This window comes from Mustela erminea, chromosome 18 (genome assembly GCF_009829155.1).
Source record: "Mustela erminea isolate mMusErm1 chromosome 18, mMusErm1.Pri, whole genome shotgun sequence".
Lineage (NCBI taxonomy): Eukaryota > Metazoa > Chordata > Mammalia > Carnivora > Mustelidae > Mustela > Mustela erminea.
Window position 1 is genome coordinate 58848771 of NC_045631.1, and position 22416 is coordinate 58871186.

A 22416-nucleotide genomic window follows, 5' to 3' on the forward strand; every position below is an offset into this window, starting at 1 on the left:
CTTTAAAAAAAGATAACTGTCTTCCAGTTCTTCAACACTAAAACCACCTCGGATGGGATAAAGAAAGGGGCAAATCTCTTTATCAGTTTTTCTTCCAAGCCACGTGCCCAGCCTTGTGTCCTCCAGGTGTGGCTCCAGGACTCCCAAGCCCTGGGCCTCCGGGGAAGGGGGAGGGGAGGCTTTCCCATCACATCCAGGATGTTTCTTGGTTCACAGGAGTTCTTTCTGAGAAAGACACGGCTTGTCTAAGGCCCCAGACAAAGGCCTGGCAGGGGCTGCACAGAGACGTGGCCTACTTGTCTCTCTTGCTTTTCTTGTGTGTCTCCCCCCGGGCATCCCTGCTGCGAAGGCCAGCTAAGGACAGAGCCGCTAGGGGAAGGTCAGCCAGTGTGCTAGGCCTGGGTCCTGCTGGCCTGAAAGTGCGCAGGAACCGAGACGAGCTTATCTCTGGGTTTCCTGTGTCGATAAGCAGGCAGGGATGTGAGTTCTGCCGAGCCTCGGGCACAGGCCGGAGGCGTGAACGATTCCCGAGCGTCTACCATCTCCGACGGAGACACGTTTACGTGATCCTGCCAGTGTCCTTGAAGTTCTCCAGGGCCCCGCGGGCGGCCCATGTCTCTGTGGCGCGGCCGCTGGGCCCTCCTGGCTTTGCCACCCAGAGCCGGCCCTCCTTGTGCCTGCTGGGTGGGAGGTGTGCAGGCCCCCCCTTCCCTCCTGATTTCTCAGCCCTTCGGGCAGACATGGGGAGCAGCAGCAGGAAGGAGTTTCCAAGGCTAGAGAGATTAGGGTGCCGTCGTCTGTGTTTTCCCCGGGACCTCTCCAGTGAGCACCCCCGTTTCTGCATCTCCTGTGTGCACGTAGCCAGCAGAGAGGCCCCAGGGAGCAGCGATGCTGACAGTCCACGAGGTGCAGGTGTGACATCCGAGCCGCTCCGGGAGGACGTGAACACGGCCCGGAAAGAAGCGCGCGAGCGAGAAAACGGTTCTCACCGTCGCAGAGCCTTGTTCCTCTGGCCGGATCCCTCCTCTTCTTGCGATATGAGAAGATGCCAGAACTGACCGTTCTGACTCAGTCAGGGGACGGAGACCAGCCTGACCCAGGCGGCTCCGCAGAAGCTGGGAGCAGCTCTCAGGGTGCGAGGCGGGGCTGGGGGAACCCGTTTAGAGCTTGCGCCTAAGACGAGGAAAAGGCCTGTTTTTCATATCAAGGAACCAGAGTCTGATAGAGGCCGAGCAATGCTGACGTCCCTCCTGGCCCTACCCAGGCGGCCACACTGTCCTCTGGAAAACCTGCGCCTGCAGCCAGGGCTTCCTAACCTTTGGCTCACAGAGCTCTCTGAGAATCCAGTCAAAGCAGTAGATCCTCCCCGCCCCCCAGGGAACATTTGCACACACACACAGCTTTGCATGGGTTGGGGGGTGGGTCACAGATTCTCCAAAACCTGTCTGTGGTCCCTAGACCGCAGCAGGGAGCCTCTGACTGAAAGTGTGTCCCAGGTCTGCCACCGTTTGGGGACTCCATCCCGCAGCGCTGTCAACAAGGGCCCCCTGGGCTCCTAGGAACCCACCCCCTACCACCCAGCAACTCGGGGGCCCCCACCCTCTTTGTCCTGGACCCCCAGCAGCCCCCACACCTGGAAGGACCTCCAGAGGCTGGGATGAGTACCCCGTGCCCCCCAGGCTGGGCCGGCTCGCCAGGGTGGCCAGGAGGAGGGCCGCGCGGCTCTCCCCTGCCCGCGGGCACACACACAGTTAATCCTCAGCGGCTGCTGTTTGGATAATGTGCGCTGGGAGCGTTGGAGGCTCGGCGCCCTGCTCACATCTGGCTGGGGTTTGCTCTTTACGAGTCTGTCCCGCTTTCTTGTCTCTTCCTTTACTTTCGAGAAACCGCGCTTCCGCTTCTGGCCAGAGAGACCTTGGACCGGAGGAGGTCACGGTGCCGGGAAGGCAGGGACCCGCGGCTGCCTGCACCCGCCCCCTCTGCACCTTCTTCCCAGAGGACTTTTTCTGTCCTTCTGGCTCTCTCCTCTGACAAGTCTGCTCTTCCCGCGACCTGGCTGGGAGGAGGCCCTACCGCCGGGGGATGCTCCAAGCCCAAGAGGCCGCTGCTGGACGCGGGCTGGAGGTAGGTGGGGGCTCCGGCGGGTGGGACGGGGCGCAGGGCTGCTCTGCTCCTGCTCCGGGCTTCGTCCCTTTGGCACGGTGGTTGCCAGAGCAGAGTGGGAGGGGCTGGGGTGGCAGTGGTGGCAAGGGGCAGAAAGCCTGGGAGCTGCGGGGCTGGTCGTGGGGGTGCCGGGAGGTACTGTGCAGGCGGGGGGCGGGGGGCTCCGTCTCCTGCTGGGACCGGGGAGCCGGGGCTCTGTGGCGGCCGGATGCTGTCAGGAATGATCGTGCCTGCCTCTTCTTTGTGGACTGTGTATGCTGCTGCACCCGTCTCTGGGCATGAGAGGAAAAGGAATGGTACCCGGGGCCCTCCGTCCCAGGTGGGGCCCCCAACCCCGATACTGCCTGGATCACCTCAGAGATAGGTTTGCCCAGCCCTGCCAGGGGCCCGTTTGGACCCCACACAAAACAGGAAATGCTGACTTTGGCTCCCGCAGCTAATGGCCTTGGTGTTCCTGGAGGCGATTCAGCATGGACAGGGGAATATCATGTCCCTTTCCCTGGGGACCCCCCTGAGCTTCCTGAACCACTCGAGCACCATCCCTGGCCTGGGGCCGAGTCCTCTGGGCCCGTGAGCCTCTGGACCTCTGGGTCAAGACTCCACGTACTGCTCTGTTGTTCTAGGCATTCCACGGGGACGGGTGTGATTCCCACTTGCCCCGGGCACCCACATTGTGTTAGGCTGGTTCCAAGCATGCTGACTCCCGGGCAGCCCCGTGTCCTCCGTGGGCACGTGCGGGCCCTCCCCGTCCACTTGGCAGGGAGGGAGGGAGCGGCCTTCCTCTGTGACCGGGCTCTTCCATCGCACTGAGTTTCCAGGAATGGAGGTTAGTGCCCCACACTGGAGCTGCTGCTTTCCGAGCTTTGGAGATGAGGCGGGTCCTGAGAAACTGAGTTTTCTCAACCACTAGCTACATCCTGGGTCCCCAGGGGAGGATGTGAGGTCCTCCAGGGCTGCCAGGCCTTTGCTTTTTATAGAGCAGGAAAGCACGCAGTCAGCCCCACATGCAAGGTTGCAAACAGATGCACTTGGCCGCTGTGTGCTGCAGGGAGAGGCCTGCCCCGGGTCCCCACCGGCGAGAAGAGGAAGGGGCGATGGGGGCTGAGGCTTGAGTTATCCTGTCCCGTCTCCCTTCCCCACTCTCCCTCTCGACCTGAGAGCTGAGAGGAGCTTGGGGTGAGGGCTGTGTGTGCACGGGCGTGTGCGTGTGTGCATGTGTGTCCCGTCCGGCAGGCGCTGGGCAGATGCGGATCCGATTCCCGTGGATCCTATCAGTGGCACTCTCAGTGCTGAAGAGCTCAGAGAGGCTCCTGACCGGCCCACGCACACTCGTAGAGGATCCCCTTGGAGGGCCGGCATCTCAGTGCCCGGAGAAGGAGTGTAACTTGCTCAAGGGTCAACAGCTCTCCAAGCCAAGGCTGATCTGCCTCCCAGTTGTCCCGGGAGAAAGCGCCCCGGGGGCAGGAAGGACAGCCGGGTTCTGTTTCCCAGGGACCCCGCCCTCTCCTCCTATTCTTGCCTCCTCCCTTGCCCATCTTGAGCCTCTTACGATGCCAAGGGCAGTGCTTCCCATGAGCAAGAGGTCAGGGAGACAGAGAAATGCGGGGGCAGGAGGTGTTGGGGGGCTCCCCTCCAACGGCCAGAGGGACAGGTGCAGCCAGCCAGCGAGGGGCGCCCGCGCAGGTGGGTGGTGAGAAGCTGACATGGTCCCAGAGAGGCGCACAGCCAGCTCCCTCTTCATTCCTGGGATGTAAACCTCCCTATTCAGGGCGACCAGCACAGCATAAGTTTTTTCAGAACATGCTTCTTTCTGTTGTTCTTCCTGGTGCTTCCAGCCCTCCTGCCCCCAAGCTGTAATTAGCATGACTCATAAACCAAATATTCTGGCGCTGAACTTCACCCATCAAAACAAAGATGAAAAGAATTTTGTAGATACAGTCGTGCTGCTGGGCGTCCTCACCGGACATGAGCTTGCCCTTGGGGCTCTGTCTGCTGAGACTGGCCCCGTGCGGGGGACCCTGTTCTGGAACTGGGGGCAGCTGAGACTCCAGGGCCCCCGGGTGGTGGCGATGGCTCACAAAGGGAAGGAAGAGTGGAAAGGTCCTCGTGCCTGAGGCCATGTTGCCGAGCCCCCGGAGAGGAAAATGGGCGTTTCAGAAGCAGCCTCGCCTCCGGGCCCTGAGAGCCCATGGATATTTACGTGGAGGTGATGCCCCCCGCCCCCGCGCTTCGTCTTGGTGGTGTAACTGCTGCGTGGGCCTAGGGTTATTAATTTTTTTTCTTCCTGTTTTTACCTGCTGAAATCTGTCTTCTCTTTCTTAAACTCAAGTGAGACCAGGCAGTCCCCTGGACGGGACTGTGGGTATCCCCCCGACTCCACACTCGGTCTGCCCACTTGGAGAACAATCTGGAAAAGAATCATCAAAGCCCGCACAAGGCGCTTTGGCCCACTCTCTCGGGGCAACCCAGCAAGCCTGGGACTTGGGACTCTCGGGGCCCTGCCAGGGAATCCGTGCCTGGGTTCTCAGCCCAGCAGGTCGGCCCTGCGCTCTGGCACAGATGTGGGGAAGCGGGCTTGCAGGCTCCCTTCCCGCTCTGCAAGCTCGGCTGTGGGCTTCTGCTGTGATAATGGAGTGGTCCCGTGAGCAGGAGACAAGAGCTCCCAGCATCCTTTTTAGCCTCTTATCCTCACCCGTGCTTCTTTCCAGGACCGGGCTTAAAGCGGGACAGGTGTGGGCAGAGGCACGGAGGCCCCCTACTGCCCACCGGGGTGTCTCTGGCTTGCCCTGCAGGCCCCTGGAGTCAGCCCCTTCTCCAGCCAGTCCTCCCGGGGCGTCCCGGCCTTTCCAGGATGGCTGTCGGGATGGCCGTGGGCCAGGCTGGGCCTCCGTGTCTGACCATCTATCTCCCTGGCTCCTGTAGGAATTTTCCTTGAAACAAGACGGAGCAGAGCTGGAGACGGCGGGCAGGGAGGCTGGATGGGAAGCGAGTACGGGAAAAGAGGCGGACGGGCAGGCAAGGCAGCGGGGGAGTTGGGGGAGTGGGGAAGTCAAGTCCTTAGCGCCGGGGGCTCCGTCAAAGGCTGTTGCTGGCTCCAGTTAAAGCCATACTTGCGGAATCCCCCAGAACCTTTGCCTGGGGTTGCACCCCCACCCCAGTGGGACCATCTGGTTGGCAGCCGCCCTCTACCCTGGGGACCAGGGAAGGAAGAAGACCTTGCCTGGGAAAGCGGCCAGCTCTGGTGGATTTGCAGGCGAGGGCAGGCCAGAAGTTGGGCTAGGCCCTGCGACTTTGCCCTGCAGGTTTCTGGGGCTGGTCTGGAGACGCGGGGAACGGGGTGTGCGCAGAAACACTCAGGCCCTTTCTCCTTGCCAAGAGTCTAGAAGGGGCTTCCAGTGAGAGATTGTTGGGTCTGGGTGGGTTTGGGGGTGGCCTGGGAGCTCTCAGGTCTTTTGGCATTCCGGACTCCCTCCTTCCCCACGGGGGCACAGCCATGAGAGCAAGACGCATGGCTCTGTGAAGTGGCCATGGGCTCGGCTAGACGAGCCCCTGAGAAGGAGGCCTGAAGGGCACGCAGAGCTGGCCCGGGCCGCTGGGGAGGTGAGCGGGCCCTACACCCCCTTCCCCTCTGCATTCCCTTCTTGACTCCCACATTCTCCAGTTTCAGCTCCTTCTCTGCAGGAGCCCCCGCTGGAGGCGCCACCCAAGCCTGACCCCCAGGCAGACCCCCGGGGATGGGCACAGAGCACCCATGCTGCCCCCCCCATGCCAATTCTGTACACCTTTGATTCCTGCTAGCTGTGCTCGGCCACGGGTCTCTCCCCAGCCCAGCGTTCTCGTCGGCTTCTGTCCATCGGAGTGAACTGGGGGCCGGGTGCGGGCTTCCCCCTCCTTCTCCTTTTTGGAGCTCCCCAGTGGGCTGTGTGACTCTACCCTGTGATAGCAAGGCTCTCAAAATGCACATTCAATGGGCCACACTTCCTGCACCGCTGACATTTTAAGGGAAGGGGTGGTGGTTGTGTGTGTGGGGGGGGTGTTCCTGGTGATTCTGTGCCTAAATCCAAAGGAATTCAACTGGGGGTGGGGTGGGGTTTAAGGTGGCAGCCTGGTGACAGGGAGATCTTAGCACGTGGCTTCAGGGGCCATGGTTGTCACGGACGCCCATGCCCCATGCCGTGTCCGACACCGGTGCTCAGTCGTCGGCTGAATGTGCATGAATGGAAGGGCTCGGCTGGGGGGTCAACTCCTCGGGGCCAAACGCCACAGCCGCTGTTCAGCTCCTGCCCAGGGAGGGACGCAGGTGGACGCCCAGAAAGGCAGGAGCCTCAGTCAACAGTTGTAGGGAACTTCTGCCAATGACGGGGCTGCTCCTGGGCTCCCTCTGGCCGTCGCATAGGGTTCCTAAGGATGGGCTCGAGGACTTGGCTTCCTCGGGCCCCCGGACTCTGTGGCAAGTACCACCAGCGAAATGCGTGTCGAGGACAGAAAAAATCCCCTCTCCTAGGGAACAGTGATTTCTCCACCAGGCCTGGCTCTGGTCCAAGTGAGGTGGCCCTCCCTGGCCTAACCCATATCCATGGTAACTCCAGGGGATCTGCTCCCCCAGGAGCAGTGTGGGGGAGGCTATATCTCCTTCTTGCTGCGCTGTGTCCCCGGCCCCCAGCTCAGTACATGGAGTTTACACTCCAGGCGGCCCTGCTTGTCCCCAAGCCCCTCCTTTTCTCTTCGCTTGGAGTCCCATTCCCTACAATACACAAAATGCTCTCTGAGTCCTCAGGGTGGGGTTCACTCGTCATTGTTCTAAGTGGAAAATAGTGTGGACTTAATGCAAAAAAGTCTGTGCCTGCTAGAGAGGAAAAAAAATCAGAGAAGCCAGAATAAGAAAATGGCAAACATGCCTATTTTCATCACCCCGGGGATAATTGCTGTTAGCAGCCAGGTGGGTGGCCGATCAGATCTCGGCGGCCGGGTGCACGGACGTGCGCTGCCGGGTGTGTGTGTGTTTTCGACTCAGCCTTCACTCATCGGGGAGATCTCTCTGATTAGCGGGGAGGCGTCTGAGAACCGAGGTCGCTAATTGGCACTGCAGGCTGGAGCTTCCCTCCCCCCAGGGGCTTATTTACTTATTTACTTGCCTTTCCACAAAGCATGCTTCTCCTGGTTAAGTGACTTGTGACCTTGGTAATGGAGGCAAGGGGTCGTAGCCCTTAGGAAGTAGACTTTCTGAGCGCAGATAAGCGGGAAAGATGACCGGATGGATGGCCACGCCAGGATTCAGCCTTGCAACCAGGGCACTCCAGAGCCCACCCTGGGTCACTTTCCCCGCTTCCCTCCTCTCTCCCCAAATAGCCCCACCCAGGAGCTAGAGGGAGATTGGAACGCCCTGAGGCCCTAGCGAGAAGTGTGGGATCCTGGAGTCCTGTTTGCACGTTGGCTTTGCAGAAAGGTGAGTGCGGAGTTCCATCAGGGTGGGACATCAGACATCTGACACACTGGGGTCACACGGGACAGCAGACGCAGCTCCCTGGGAGGGGCTCCTGGTCCTAGGGGCTAGAGCCACCGGATGCTGGGGCAGTGCCTTCCCGGAGGGGTGCCCTCCGGCTGGGCTCTGAAGAGCACGTGCTGGCTGGAGAAGGTGGTGGGGGAAGGGACGACGGAGGAGAGCCTGCGGCGGGTGCTGGGTCTGGGAGCAGAGCCCTGAGCGGCTCCAGATGGCTGGAGTGGGGCGGTGACGTGGCCAGAGGCGAGGCAGAAGCCAGGTGGTGAAGCTCCAGGTTTAAACATTTTCCCGATTTTCGCGGGAAGCCTTTTAAGCCCCGGATGGAATTCGCCTTGGCAGTTCCGCCAGGTGCCCCTGGTGAGCAGGTGGGAAGGTCGGAGCAGCGGGGGGGCGCCGAGCAGAGGTGCCGGGGCCGGGGAGGGCGGGGAGGGGGGGACGGAGGCCTTCGCGAGGCTGCGTGACGGATGCGAGGTGACAGGTGCGTGAGAGGCAGGGTCTGCGTGGCCCCTAGATTTCCGGCCTGGGGCCCTCGTGTGAGCGGTGGCTGTAGCCTCAGAGGCAGGTATGGTGGGGACAGGAGCGGAGTTAAATGGGGTTCGCGGTGCGAGAGCAGGGGGCCGAGCGGAGAGCTGTGTTCAAAGACAGATAACCCGAGCTGTGACATGGAAATTTCTGCCATCATGGAAATGTTTTCCAGCCGTGCTGTCCGAGAGGGCGGCCCCCTACATCGTCCTGGTGTGGCTGAGAACCGAATTCTTCATTTTGCTTAATTTTAACAAATTTAACTGGCCCCAGGGGCTAGTGGCCACATTGTTCTGGGGGGGGGGGTGGGCATGGGCTGATCACTCCTTGGCCAGGCCGGCGTGGGGACAAGGACTGGGGAGCTGTCACTGTAGAAAGTGACAGAAAAGTGTGTTTCGAAAAGCGAGGAGCTGACTGCCAAGGCCACAGCCTGGGAGACACCGGGGTCTGAGGGGCAGACGGTGAAGGACAGATGCTGGGGGACAGGCTGAGCCGGAGCGGGGACCGAAGAGGAGGCCAGCCTGGCACTGTTCGCACGCTGAGCTAAATTCTGTTTGTGACTGAGAGGCCGCTAGGCGTGGGACAGCGTTCTGTCTTCTGCCATGCTTCCTCGGGGGGTGTCTGTGAGATGTTGGGGTGCTGTCTAGGCCCCAGAACGGAAGACACTAGCACGGCTTGTAAAGGGACCGGCGCGGGCGGCGGCATTCCCCGGCTTCTCTCCTCCCTCCGTCTCCGGAGCGGTCAGACCCCGAGGGTGTCCCCGCTGTGGGGAAGTGGGCCCTGGGCCAGGCCACCTGCAGAGCAGGCTCACGGCAGGGCACGAGCTGTCGGGGCTCTTCTCTCTCCGGCAGCTCTCAAAGCAGGGGCGAGCCTGCAGCCCAAGGCCTGGCAGCTGGGAGGTGATCTAAGGACAGTGCTCTCTAGTCAAGGAGGTCTTTGTTTGCGCCGGGACCGACTCGGAGCTGGAGAGGCTGGGCTGGCCAGGTGCCCCCGGAGGCCCGACGCCTGCAGCCCACGGGGTCCCGCTGTTTGCGGGGCAGGGGCGGAAGCCAGGTGAGCCTTTCCTTGCCAAGGCACCGTTGTCCCAGGAGAGATGGAGATGTTTTAGGATGGGGGTGGGTGGGAACCTCTTGCCTTCTCTTTCCTGTACTGTTCTGTCCCGAACCAGGTGTCTCTGCTATGCAGGGAAGAGGGAGTCCTTGCTTATTAACCAGGAAGTAGCCCCCCCAAAACTCGGTCTCCATCCCTGGCCATGTGCTTTGGAGGTCACCGAATAAGCACCAAAACCTTAAAAAAAAAAAGTCTTCCTTCTCTAAGCCAGAGAGAAGCCCCCTGGAGAAGGGAAAGAGAGTTTTCGCGAGCGGCGTGGGCTCCAGGCGGGAACCGACTGTAGTCCCTTTAATAAGGGGTCCTCGTGCTCCCACCGCTGCCTCCTTTACAGGGTGGGCGGGGGTGGGGGGGGGAAGCAGGAGGCTCTGGGGCCAGCTGTGCTGCCCGGCTATAGAAGGGGAGATTAGATCTTCGGTGGGCTTCTGGAATCGCTGAGCGGATGTCATTCATCACCTGGCAGTCCCTTGGCCTTCCTGTCACTGGAGGAGTCTGGTCAGAGGAAGGTTGGCGTGATGAATGGCTTCTGGGGAAGGAAAGCAGGGGTCACGTGATGGTCATCAGGGCCAGAGGGACACCCCAACACGGCGCTCTCTCCTTCCTGGGCACCCCGGGACCTTACCCGAGCAGGCTTCCTGCGGCAGCTGGGGAGTTCTGAGCTCCCCCGTGGGCGAGTTGTTCCCCCAGATGTCAGAGCAGAGCTTGGAGTTTCCTTTCTGGCTGGGGGGGACGCCGGGGAGCGGGAGGCGGTGGGAGTGGGTGTGCGGAGGGGGCCCCGGCCGTGGGAGCGCAGTTGATGCCACGTGGAAACAAGGAGGGATCCCATGCCCCGCTGAGTTGCGTTCTTGGCCTCGGAGCCATGAGGTGTGGGAGAAAAGTCCCGTCTTATGCCAAACTTCCGCGGGAGCCACGCGTAAGATTTTCGGGTAACGTCCAGGCCCTAGAAAAGCCAGACAAAGATATTTGTCTTGGGTGTATTGAGGTCTGGGCCCCAGCCAGAGCTCCTGGAAAGCATCACGTAGAGGCCAAGGGCGGAAAGGAGAAGAGAACTTCAGGAGGTATTCAAGGCGCTGGGTGACTGATCCGACGTGGCGGACGCAGGAGAGGAAGGAGCCCAAATGGCTCCCAGACTTCTGGCCGGCTGCTTGTGCTTAGCCCGGCTTCCTCCCCCGCCGATGCCATCTGGTCCCACAGCCCTCCCTGCCGTGATCGGAACGCTCTGTCCCGTGCTGCCCACCGTGGCGGCCGCCGAGGACCGCCCCCGTGGCTCGGGATCCGGCTGGTGTGGCCGAGGCCCTCAGCTTCGAATCTCGTTTTATGTAATTGGTTTAAAATGAAAGACACGTGGCCCAGAGGCCGTCTCCTGGACCAAGAAGGCCTCGAAGCTTCGGGAACCGCTCACCACCGTGCTCCCGGGCTCGCCGTACTGTCTTGAGCCGCGCTCCAGCACCCGTCCGTCTCGCCACTGGGCGGTCATCTTCTCGAGGTCAGGGAGGGAGTTTAGTTTATGGCAGGATCCCTCCCTCCCGAGGTCCGACACAAGGCCGGGCACATCATGGGCCTTCGGGGAGCCAGGCCCGTGCAAGACGTTCTGGTGAGAGGGAGGAACGGCTTGTCTTCTAAGCCGCTTCTAATCCAGGGAGATTCTAGGCTTCTTGCCTCCCAGAACAGCTGGTCAGCCGCTGAGGATTAAGGAAGAGGGAAAACGATGTTTGTAAATGCTTTTGCCAGATGGCCCTGGTCTGGGTGTGGCATCACGGACAAAGGCAGACATGTGGCAACCGGGCTCTAGAAGTTTCCTGGCTGGTCCCAGGCAGGGCAATATGGACGGGGGCGGGGGACGGATCTCAGACAGACGCCGGGGAACTGCCGCGTGGGTCTGAAGACTGCCTCCTGGAAGGCTTCACCCCCGTCCAGAAAAGGTCGGCGGAGGGATGCCGATTATGAACGAGGACGCGTTCTCCGGCCCCGTAAGTGGCCCAGCTCCCCCTCCGGCACGCCCCAGTCCTGCAAAGGGGGTTCTTCCTTGTTGGTTGGGGGGAGGTTAAGCTGAAGCGGGAGAGCAGCCGAGGGCGGCGGGCCTTGTGGGGCAGGGAGGAGGAGGGAAAAGGTGTCCGCGGAGCGGCCGTGGGATTCGGCAAATGAATTTCTTCACTGCGTTTGAGAAAGACAAGTCAGGAACTTGAGTCACGTTGTAATTGGCCTCAGATGCCTTGACCGCAAGGCAGCCTGGAGGCTGGACCGTGTGGCCCAGATGGTGAGGGTTACACAGCACCGGCGGAGAAGTCCCGGGGGGGGGGGAGCCTTCCCCGCCCCACCTTTGCTGGGAGCAGCGCCGTCTTCTGAGCTGGGGGAGGGGGCAAGCCTCGGCCTCCGTAGGTGACTTCATTTCACTGGAAATTGCTAAAAGTGATTTGGAGCCAAATTTGGTTGGATGTTGGGCAATGCTGTTTTTGCCCAAAAGTGACTAAAATGATCTTAACGTCATGACGCCGGCCTTTCTGTGGGACTTGGTAAAATGGCTCTTCAGATATTTTTGGAGAAGGAAAGATTTCACTCCGGGTTTGCTTTGGCCCCGAAAAGGAGATTCTTGAGAAGAACCCGGCACCCTCGGTCGCCGTTCACTTTGCCAGCCTGGTGCCTCTGGCTCCTTGCTGGGTCCTCCTCCCTTATCCCATTGCCCCGAAGGCCCCGGTCCCCAACGCTTCCGATCGAGGTCAGGAAAATCCCTTCTTATGTGGGAAGAGACAGACCAACATGCCAAGTGGTGCTCCTGTCGGGGGTCGAACCTTGAGCTTCAGCCAGGGGGAATTCTGCCTTCCCAGCGTACGTGCAGCAGAGCCCAGAGATGTTTTTGGCTGTCCCAGCTGGGGGGCGGGGGTTGTCGGTAGAATACAGGGCATGGAGTCGGGGTGGCTGATAAATTTCTTGCAGTGCACAAGACAGCCTCCCACAACAGTGAGTCAGCCCCAAACGCCAGGCGTGTGGAGGTCGAGAAACCCTGGGGACAACAGAATCCGATTCATGTGTGTTTGTGGCTCCTTCCCGACTTTTCCAAAAGGAATATATATTACTTTGGATTCAGGAAAGAAAAATGTTTGAAGAAAGGCAAACCTCTTTTCCTTTCAAGTGATGCAAGCCTGGCATCTCAAGGCGGGGGGAGAAAAGAGTCATTATTGAGGTGCCAAGGAAAAACAGAGGAAATACAGAAAAGGGGAAATAAACAACTTTAGAAAATCCCACTTCACAAACATTTGTCGAGGAGCGATCCAGTTCAGGGTGCTGCGGGACGCTCGGCGGGTCCAAGAGGAGCAAGCCCAGGAGGTCAGGGTCTGCTGGGCACAGTCTTACCGGCCAAGACCAGGAGGTCAGGGTCTGCTGGGCACAGTCTTACCGGCCAAGACCAGGAGGTCAGGGTCTGCTGGGCACAGTCTTACCGGCCAAGCAAAACGCTGCAGGACGAGGCAACAGGAAAAACAAAATCTGAAAGGAGAAAGGAGAGGTGTCGGCAGCTGAGGGACCGGAAAGGCCTCCGGAGGAAGAGGAGGCGCCTGAATTGGGTCTGGAGGACCGGGTAGGATACTGATGGGATCGAGGGAGGTCTGCTGAGGTCAAGTCCACGGCCCTCCTCCAGCCCCCGCTTACCGGCGAGGCGGTCTGAGGCCGATGAACTAACTCCTCCACATCTCTGGTTCCTTGTCCGTGAGCTCGGTGTAATCAGGAATGAATGTCGTCTCCTTGAAGGATTCACCGCAGGCCCTGCTGAGGCTGCCGCGGGGGACGGGGGGTAAGAATGACGACGGAGGAGATGTCCTCGGACCTAACCCTGACTTCCGAGATCAGAAGGGTCCGTGGAGATGATGCCGGCAGACTCAGCATTGCACTTGTGGGGGCTGTGGGTCCTACCACGCTGGTGTTTAAGAGAAGAGAGGAGAATGGGAACTCCTGGGCAGGGGCAGGATGTATGCGGCGGGGGACAGATGCCGGGAGTTTAGGGGAGGGGCTGGAGGCGGGGCCCGAACGTGTGGTCCGAGGCGGAGGAGAGCTGGCAGCGTGCGGGACTTTCTGTGAATGCGGACCCTCGAGGCCCTGTCCCAGACCCGCTGAATCAGAACCTGCATCGAAACCAGATTTCCCGGGTGGTATGTGTGTACGTGAAAGTTTGCAAAGCGGGAGCTTGAGCACTGGTTCAGATGTGCTGTCCAAGGCGGCCAAAGAGTGGGGACAGACTCGGGTGTCACCCAAGCTCTGCCAAGGAGAAATGATGGATGGACGGACAGACGGATGGATGGATGGATGATGGATGGACAGATGGACGGACGGATGGACAGATGGATGATGGCTGTATGGATGGATGTACGGATGGATGTACGGATGAATGGACGGATGGATGGATGGACGGACGGATGGATGGACGGATGGACGGATAGGTAGATAACTTTAATACATATTTTATAAATTCACATAAACACGAACAGTAGAGATTGAGTCGGGGGGGGGCACTGGTCCAAGTAGTCTTTTGTCCACTGGGCAGGTCTCTGGGTCCTGATGCTTAGGAGGGACGGTCGGTTGGTACAGAGCCCAGACATGGGGAGGCTCCACTGATCCACTCCATGCAGAGAACTGAAGACCCAGCGGAGGTGTGGGTGGCAAGGGAGGAGGGGCTTCCCGGGGAGGCGGCCTCCCCAGCTCAGAGCTCAGCACGCGTCTGAGGATCCACCCAGAGAGCCTCTGGCTCCCGCTGCTCCTGTCCCAGGCCTCGGGGTCCCAGCTCTCTGCCTCCCCCTCGCTCTCCTGACTCGGCACGGGGGCTCCGGCAGGGAGGGCTCCCAGGGCAGCCTCTCTCCAGTGCTACAGCAGCGAGCCCACCGACGTGCAGAGTAAAAAACAAAGCCCAAAATTTGACCGACGGAGCCCTAAGGCCATGCCGCACCAGCTAGAAGTTCTCGGAGCGACGGGGTGTTTGAGAGCGGCCCGTGGCCTCCCCCAGCCAATGGAAGGAGTGCATAGACTATCATCTGCGTAGACTTTTACTGACCAGAGGAAGAAATCTGTCTCGGGATTTAACTGTCCTTAAACATAAAAGAGGAGTTAAGGGACAATCAGATATTTTCTTTTAATTCCCTTCGAGATACGCCTCTCGGTAGCAACCTGGACCCCGCTGGTGACCTGTATTCAAGCGCTGTGTGGTTCTTCCTCCCCCAGACCTCCGTCCCTCCCTGGGCTGCTGAGAGGGTTGGACTGGCGTCCCACGGGGCCTGCGAGCTGTTGAACCACCCCAAGATGGGCCGGGATTGACCAGTTACCGACCCCCGCAGCGGGGACGTTTGCCCGCCCGCCCGAAACAGCCAGGCACGCAGGGCTGCCGATGCCAGACGGCCGAAAAGGCTCCCTGAGTTGGCTGCGGGAGACGCCTCTAGCGGTGGGAAGGGGTGGGATGTTGTGCCTATCTGAAGTCCAGGCACTGCCCCCTAAGGGGCTCCCTGGCGACCCACAGTGGACACGTCTTTCTGGAAGGACTGTTCTCGGTGCCGGCTGAGGGGCTGTCCAGGGCTTCCCCCGAGAGCTGTGGCGCCAGCCCAAGGGCGGCACGTGGCTGTGCACATGTGTGTACACACGCGTGTGGCGGTGTGAGACTATGTACGTGTGCGAGTGTGCACGCGGGCATGTGTGTTGAGAGTGTGCACATATGTGAGTGTGCACGGACAAGCGTGGGGAGAACGTATGGGTGTGTATGAGCATGAGTGGACGTGCATGTGGTCGCCGTCCCTGAAGCTGCGGTGGCTGAAGCCTTCCGGGGTTCGTGGGTCAGGACCCAGCTCGGGCTTGCTGCTCTGCAGGGCCCGCCCCAGCCCGAGTCCTTCCCTGGTGTGTTTCCCAGCAGGCACCGGCGGGACGATGGGCTCCCGGGGACTGAGACTCGTGCTGGCGGGCGGCCTGTTGCTGGCCTTCGCCTGTGGCCCGGTGCTGGGCCGTGTGCCACGTGGTCTCCAGGAGCCGCTGGAGCAGGAGTGGACCAAGGAGCCACTGCTAGACTACGATGAGAGGTGAGAGACGGGGAGGTGTGGAGGCGGGAGCCTGGGCTCGGTGGGTGGAGCCTGGGGCCCGGGGCACCCCAGGGGCTTCGTTCAGGGCTGGATGCGAAGGGGCCATAGCCGAGGCGGAGGAAGGGTCCTTGCACACACTGGTCCCAGAGGACAGACCTGCCGTTTCTCCTCTTGGTGACCCCGGGGCCTTATCTGAAACTGAGGGTGGTAAGGTTTTTAAGGTTCTGTAAGGTTTTGCAGCCACATCCTTCGGTAAAGATCTCCCCCAAACTGCAACCCCCCCGCCCTCCATCTGTCCTTTGATCCTAGTTTTGTCCTTCGAGAATATCTTCAGGGCTCTGAGTGCTACGCGCAGGTATAGGCAGGGACGCGGCCGTGAGCTGGCCCAGGGACTCTGACCATCTGATCAGGCTGCCGGCGGGAGAGGACTCCCGAGGGCCGGCAGGGAAGGGGGTGCTTTTCTCGGAAAGTCATGATGTCTCCTGAATGGCATCGTCTTCGTGGATGTGACCTTCGAGAACAGAGACTTCAGGCTGTCTGGCGTATTTTGTGAGGAGGCACAGAATGCTTAGGATTGCTCGGGAAACTGCCACTCATCGAATGTGAGGTCCTAGACACCTGGGAGCTAGGCTGACGCTTTGAATTTCTTCGTTATTTTGAGTTTTGGGCTGACTTGATACCCAAGGCTTCAGGCTATCTTCAGAGTGTGATACGAGACAGGCTGACATCCAGCATCTCCTCCCCTCCCCCCTCCTCCTCCTCCTCCTCCTCCTCCTCACTTTTCACTCAATGAACACCGAGTGCCCACTCTCGATCTGGCCGTCTGGGGGGCACCGGAGGAACGCACGAATGACAGTTCTGGCCTCCAGGGACTCTGAGGCTGTGGGGATGCAGACACACGTGACCCGGAGCACGGAGGAAGGCTCTGCCGTACAGGTGTGCCCGCAGCGCTGGGGGCGGTGGGGGGTGTGGGAGAGACAGGCACAGGCGTGTCCCCATCCTGAAGGATGCCTGCGCCTGGGGAGCATCCCAAGAGCTGAAGGAGGGTGTGACCGTGCCAGGTGGGCCTGGGGTAGTGGAGCTGGTGCGGGAGGGTGGGGGGGGGGGAGATGAGCCCGATGGGGAAGGGTCTCTTGTGCACTTAACCCTACAGGGAGTCACGAGGGATGATCATGGGGGGGGTGGGGATGTCACGGGGAGGTTCGATATCATGATGGTCCAGAAAGAGCGTTGGAGGAGGCAGAGAACAAGAGGGGTGGGAGGTGTGGAAAGGGGCGTGTTCCAAGAGAGCAGTCAGAGCGGCAACGGTCCTCCAGAGACGGGGAGGCCCGAGGGTCCAGCTTCTGCAGGTGCCTTTCTGGGGGATGGGGCTGACCCCGGGATCCTCAGAACATGGTCGTGAGCTCAGAGAAGCCTCTTGAATGAGCCCGAGGGTCCATTCTGGAGCGACTGGTGATGGCGCCGTGAAGACGGTTTGGAAAGAGAAGGTTCCAGGGGCAGAGGGACGGGCCGACACTTTCGGACACATCCGCTTGGTGGGGCTTGAGGACCACAGGTGGAGACTTCCGGTGAGAGGTGGGGGGCCCACCTCGGAGGCCTGTGTTTGGGGGGTACAGATGCTTTTCCTGGATTGTCTGGGGTTTCAGAGCAGGAGCAGAGGTAGAGAAGGAAGCGGCCACAGAGAAGGAGGGACGGTCTCTGAGACGTCCGGGCTCTAGGGCGGGAGCCAGAAAGAGCCCGTGCAGCACAGGGCGGTGCCACAAGGGGGCAGCACGGAGCCACCACCAGCGGCCACCAGCCCGCCCCGCGGTCCTTCAGGGGTGGGTAGGAAGCAGCAGAGGGGAATGTCCAGCCGCCAACACTGCGGCTCAAGGGAATCCTGAAGACGGAGCTGAGCCCTCGCACTTACAAATGAGTCATCTTAATGTCCTAGCTTCTGGACCTCGCATGAAGGGGACCCGCGGCTTGGTCGCACGTCATCTGAAACCCCTCCCGGAGGGGCACACCTCTCCAAGCCGACTGCGTTTGGGGGGGGGAGGGGGCCTCAAATTATCGGTGTTTTTGTACTCATTGTCTCCATTACGAGTCCTGGCATGACCAGAAGGCAGAGCTCTTGCTGAAACTTCCTAGAGGGTCCCAGAGCTCGCCCAGAGCCAGGACGGTCCCTGTCCAGGGAAAGTGAACACCGTCTGGCACGTCCAGGACGGAGGGAAGGCGTGCAGGTAGACCAGACCCTCTGGCCGCAGAAGTGAAGGGAAGTCCCAGCTCCGAGAGCTCATGACTTTCCCTCTACCGCCTTTATTCCCTTAGGGATGGAGAAAAGCATGAAAAGCCCAGCCCCAGGCGGGGGGAGGAGGCCACAGCTTCCCCGTGCTTCCGCTGCTGTGACCCTGGTACCCCCGTGTACCAGGCTGTCCCTGTGCCACAGATCAACATCACCATCTTGAAAGGTCAGATGGCCGTGAAGCCAAGGGGACCTTCCCATGGACGGGAGGTGGGGTTGCTCCGTGCTGAGCGGGGAGAAGAGGCAGCGGGTGTAGACGGCTCCCACAGGGCCGGCGCAGAGGCAGAATGTCCTCTAGGGGTGCAGGCTCTGCCCCCTTGCCAAGAGGAGAGACTGGAAAGAGGCCTGCGGGACCAGGGCTGGAGGAGGGTCTCAGCCCTGGGGCTGCACCCCAGCCTCCATGACCTTTGTTTAGAGGCTCAGTGCCCCGCCCCCTCCACCCCCAGCCGGGCCTTCTGAAGTGCCCTCAGCCCGGTGGTCCAGATAACCTGGCCCAGCCCTGCAGGTCCCACCCCAGAGTCCTGGGGAGAGCCCGCCACCTGCAGCTCATTTGCTCCGAGTCCGCCGTGGGCTGGTCGCCGTGCCTGCTGCTTTTGGACAAACCCCCGTGTTCCCTTTTCTCTGCCAGGACTTTCCAGAGGGGGAAAAACAAATGATTGCCTCTGGATGAAAACAGAACTGTCCTCACAGTCGGGTCAGCCGGCCTGACGCCGCGTGTCTTCCTGTCCCTTTAGGTGAGAAGGGTGACCGGGGAGACCGCGGCTTGCAAGGCAAATACGGCAAGACCGGCTCGGCGGGCGCCCGGGGCCACGTGGGCCCCAAAGGGCAGAAGGGGTCGATGGGGGCCCCCGGGGACCGCTGCAAGAACCACTACGCCGCCTTCTCCGTGGGCCGCAAGAAGCCGCTGCACAGCAACGACTACTACCAGACCCTGATCTTCGACACGGAGTTCGTGAACCTCTACGGCCACTTCAACATGTTCACGGGCAGGTTCTACTGCTACGTGCCGGGCATCTACTTCTTCAGCCTCAACGTGCACACCTGGAACCAGAAGGAGACGTACCTGCACATCATGAAGAACACGGAGGAGGTGGTGATCCTGTACGCGCAGGTGAGCGACCGCAGCATCATGCAGAGCCAGAGCCTGATGCTCGAGCTGCGGGACCAGGACGAGGTGTGGGTGCGCCTCTTCAAGGGCGAGCGGGAGAACGCCATCTTCAGTGACGAGTTCGACACCTACATCACCTTCAGCGGCTATCTGGTCAAGCACGCCGCGGAGCCCTAGCCCGCCGGCCCCGTGCCGCGCGCGCCGCAGCCCCCCTGCTCCCCCACCCCGCCCCCCAGGCCTGGCTTCCCTGCCCCGCCGCCCCAGCTTCCGCCTCCTCCACGGTGCCCTCCACGGAAGGGGGAGCAGGAGCAGCTGCGCTTGCCGGCCTCGCGGGCTCCCGGATGGGCTCGGCAGGCAGGCACCTGCCGGGACGGGGCATCCAGCTGCCCTCCGTGCCCCAGTCCGTAGGCGACCCCGGGGGCCGGCCGCCACGGGGCAGGGTGTCCCAGAGTCATCCTTGTTGCCCGTGGCTGGAAAGACCGAGGGAAATGCTGAAGTCTGTGAAAGGAGCAAAGCAAGCCCTGTGGGGAAGGGAGGTGCGCATTTCGGGTCTCCTCCCGCTGCACCGGCTCCTGGGGAGGCTGTTCTCGCATGTTCCAGAAGACCTGAAGTAGGTGCTGTGGGCCACGGGGAATGGGGTGGAGGGTGCTGGGACCCTCTTAGGCCGCGGAGGAGCCTTCCTGGTCAGCGGCTGGACTGACGCCCACGTCCTGGGGGCACCATGGCCTTGCCCGAGGGTCTCTGGGCTGAGAGAAGCAGCTGGCTCGCTGGGGTGCACAGACTCCTGACAGCAGCCGGGGACCTCAGGAGCCGCTGGATCTGCAGATGTTTCTCCGGGGAGCGAGGCTCCGTACATCCACGGCCCGGCCGTCCATCCTGGCACGGCTCTGCTCTACTCCCCCACGCTGCCCGGGAGCCCTGTGCAGGGCCCTCATGCCGGTGACCCTGCTGTCAGGGTCCCAGGCAGGTCGGCTTCACAGACGGGTCGCTGTCCCTCCTCCCGGACCGTCTGTCACCGAAGGCACTGGGCCCTTCGTTTTGTAGCAGGGTCATGGCTCTAGACCATTTTCTACCAAACCTCCTTGCACACCATCTCCCAGTCGTGTTTCCCGGAGGGTTCGACGCTCGGCAGTCCCAGGCCTCTCCCCCAGGCCTCTTTGACCAGCAGCCCGAGACAACGTGGAAGGGCTTGCCCTGGGCCCCCGCGCGGGGCGGAGCCCGAAGGAGCTGGAAGGCTCCCGGCTACTGTCTCGGAGGCCCTGTGGGGCGCCATCCCTCTGCCCAGGACAGAAGGCATGTCTCAACCACGGGAGTCCGAACCCTCTCTCTGAGGCGGGGTGTAGACGTCTGCCGCCTGGAGTCGGTGCTCTGGCCTACGGCTGGCTTTTGCCGGGCGGCCCTTCCTTGCCTCTCTCCGTCAACGCCCAGGGCCCGGGTCCTCATCCTACCTGCCCGGGCCCTGAAGCCCCGACAGGAACCTTCCTCCCCACCACCCGGTGACCCCTGGTCTTGACCCCACCCCTCTGCTCTCCCAGGGCCTGGCCACCGGGTCTGGGGTCGGCACATCCTTCCCTCTGAAGGGCTTCTGCTGGTCAGACTTGAACACCGTGTTTCTCTGGGCCCATCAGTGCTGCCCGCTGCTTCGTGCTGTCCCGATGCTCTTTCAGAAAACATTAAACTTGGAGCCACATGTCTCAGCATCACAGCCTCCTCAGTCTGCTCCTTGAACCAAACCCACTTCCTTCCTCGCCCCGGCCCCGCACCCCACCTACTGTCCGCTGGAAGTCAGGGGGCCTGCCGCGGGACACCTGGGGACAAAGCTGGGCACAGGCTGGGCCCTGAACTGCCTTGTGGTTCACAGGAATGCGCTCTACAGGTTGAGCTGGATGTGGTCTCCTTGGGCGCCCGGTGCTTCCCAGAGCCAGCAAGTGGCCGGCGGGCAGGTCAGGGTGCCAGGGTCCCAGGGCTGCTGTGACAAACGGCCAGAAGCTTGATGTCTTGAAACAACACATTTGTTCTCTTGCAGCTTTAGAGTCCAGAATCTCTGGAGGTGTTGACGTGGCCAGGTTTCTTCCCTGTCTGTAGGGAAGGACCCCTCCCTGCTCCTTAGGGCCTCCGGTGGCCCTGGGATTCCGTGGTTGGTGGCTGAGTCACTCTAGTCTCTGTCTTCACGTGGCTTCTTTCTCCCGCCCATCATACCTCCCTGCCTTTCCCTTATTAAGACACCTGCCATTGGATTTAGGGCCCCTTCTAAACCCAGCATCTCCTCGCAAGGTCCTTAACGACATCGGCGCAAGACCTTATTTCCAAGTAAGGTCACAGTCATGGGTCTCAGGGGCGAGGACTCGGATGTACCTTTTGCGGGGGGGCTGCAATTCAACCCCCTACAGTGACCTGCAGGCTCGAACACCCCCGCCAAGAGCTTCCTTCATGCTCAAGCAGTGAAGAGCCGATGTTCTTTTCTCTTCTCCCCACGGCTTGCCAACCGGGTTAGCGGCCTGGGCCCCGGCCTCGCCGGGAGTGTGGAGGCTGCGCTGCTCCTCTGGTGCCAAGAGGCTGGCAGCAACAGGTGTCCTCCTCTCGCCTGGCTCCGGGATCAGCCCGTGCTCAGCCCTGGCTGGGGCCAGGCAGGAATGGGCAGACACTGCAATTCTGCTCCCAGTAGGATGGAAAGCAGACCCCGCTCCCACAGAGCCACAGTCGTGCAAGAAGGAAGGGCCTCTACGCGGCTGGGGGGAGGCACTGAGCTTGTTCCCCAAAGAAGCACGGAAGGAATGGGTCAGTTTCATCCGGGTGCCCCAAACTGCTCACGTTGTATCGGCCCCTTCCGCGGAGCCCTGGCCTCGGCTAGTAAGGCCCTGACAAACCATTCTTGGAAAAGACCCGATAAACTCACCTGCAAAACCAATGCGAGCATTATAGCAAAAGGGCTTAAAAACAGCCGGTGACTCAGCCAAAGGAGATTACTGTTTATGCTACAACTTTCAGGTCACTCTGCAGCTGGGGTGGGAGCCGTGAGGAGTGCACTCCCCATCCTATGGGATCTGTGTGTGTGTGTGTGTGTGTGCATGAAAAGGCAACGGCAGGATGGCAAACTGGTTTGTTGGGGCCATACTAATGGGCATAAAATGAGACCCTCTCCCAGATCATGGAAAAACAACAAAAAGTTAACAGAAAATAATAAAAAAACCAAGATGCCTCCAGATGGCCTCCCTACCTTACACCATATACAAAAATTATCTCGAAGTGGATCAAAGTGCTCCAGATAAGGGCTAAACGCACACAATGCTGAGAAGAAAGTATGGCTGTAAATCATCATCACCTTGTATCAGGCGGTAGTTTCCTAGATGTGACACCAAAACCCAAGTAATACAGGGGAAGTAAATCAATCGGACTCCGCCAGAATTTAAAATTCTGGACTTCAAAGGACATGACTAAGAAAGTCAAGGGACAACACGGAATGGGAGAAAATATTTGTAAATCGTACATCTGATAGGGGACTTATATCTAGACGACATTAAAAACTCTTGCAACTCAATGATTAAAAAAAATTAAAAAGAGGCAAAGGTTCTCAATCAACGTTTCTCCAACAAGACTGACAGATGAACCAGGAGCACATGAAAAAGACGCTCAGTACCGTTAGCCACCGGGGAAGCGCAAGTCCAAACCACAGTAAGACCCAACT

The 22416-nt window shown here is 60.6% G+C and overlaps 1 protein-coding gene across 3 annotated transcripts; it reads left to right on the forward strand.

The window, feature by feature from the left end:
* Window positions 1–1767: 1767 nt before the first annotated feature.
* Window positions 1768–19162, forward strand: C1QTNF1 (C1q and TNF related 1). Of its 3 annotated transcripts, none has more exons than XM_032321531.1 (5): window positions 1996–2124; window positions 7513–7609; window positions 15174–15339; window positions 17650–17789; window positions 18358–19162. In XM_032321531.1, the coding sequence occupies exons 1-5, from the start codon at window positions 2083–2085 to the stop codon at window positions 18906–18908; spliced, it is 996 nt and encodes a 331-aa protein (XP_032177422.1). In that variant the 5' UTR covers window positions 1996–2082; the 3' UTR covers window positions 18909–19162. The 3 variants fall into 3 exon arrangements, with proteins under 3 accessions (XP_032177424.1, XP_032177422.1, XP_032177423.1); XM_032321532.1 differs by having other exon boundaries at window positions 15177–15339; XM_032321533.1 differs by lacking the exon at window positions 7513–7609 and having other exon boundaries at window positions 1768–2124.
* The last annotated feature ends 3254 nt before the right edge of the window (window positions 19163–22416 follow it).

What these genes read in the sequence shown, in the direction of transcription:
- C1QTNF1 (XM_032321531.1), top strand. Translation starts at nt 2,083, where the DNA reads ATGCTCCAAGCCCAAGAGGCCGCTGCTGGACGCGGGCTGGAG. An exon ending in CTGCTGGACGCGGGCTGGAG is followed by an intron (nt 2,125 to 7,512) that starts GTAGGTGGGGGC and finishes CTCCCCAAATAG; the next exon opens with CCCCACCCAGGAGCTAGAGG. An exon ending in CAACATCACCATCTTGAAAG is followed by an intron (nt 17,790 to 18,357) that starts GTCAGATGGCCG and finishes CTGTCCCTTTAG; the next exon opens with GTGAGAAGGGTGACCGGGGA.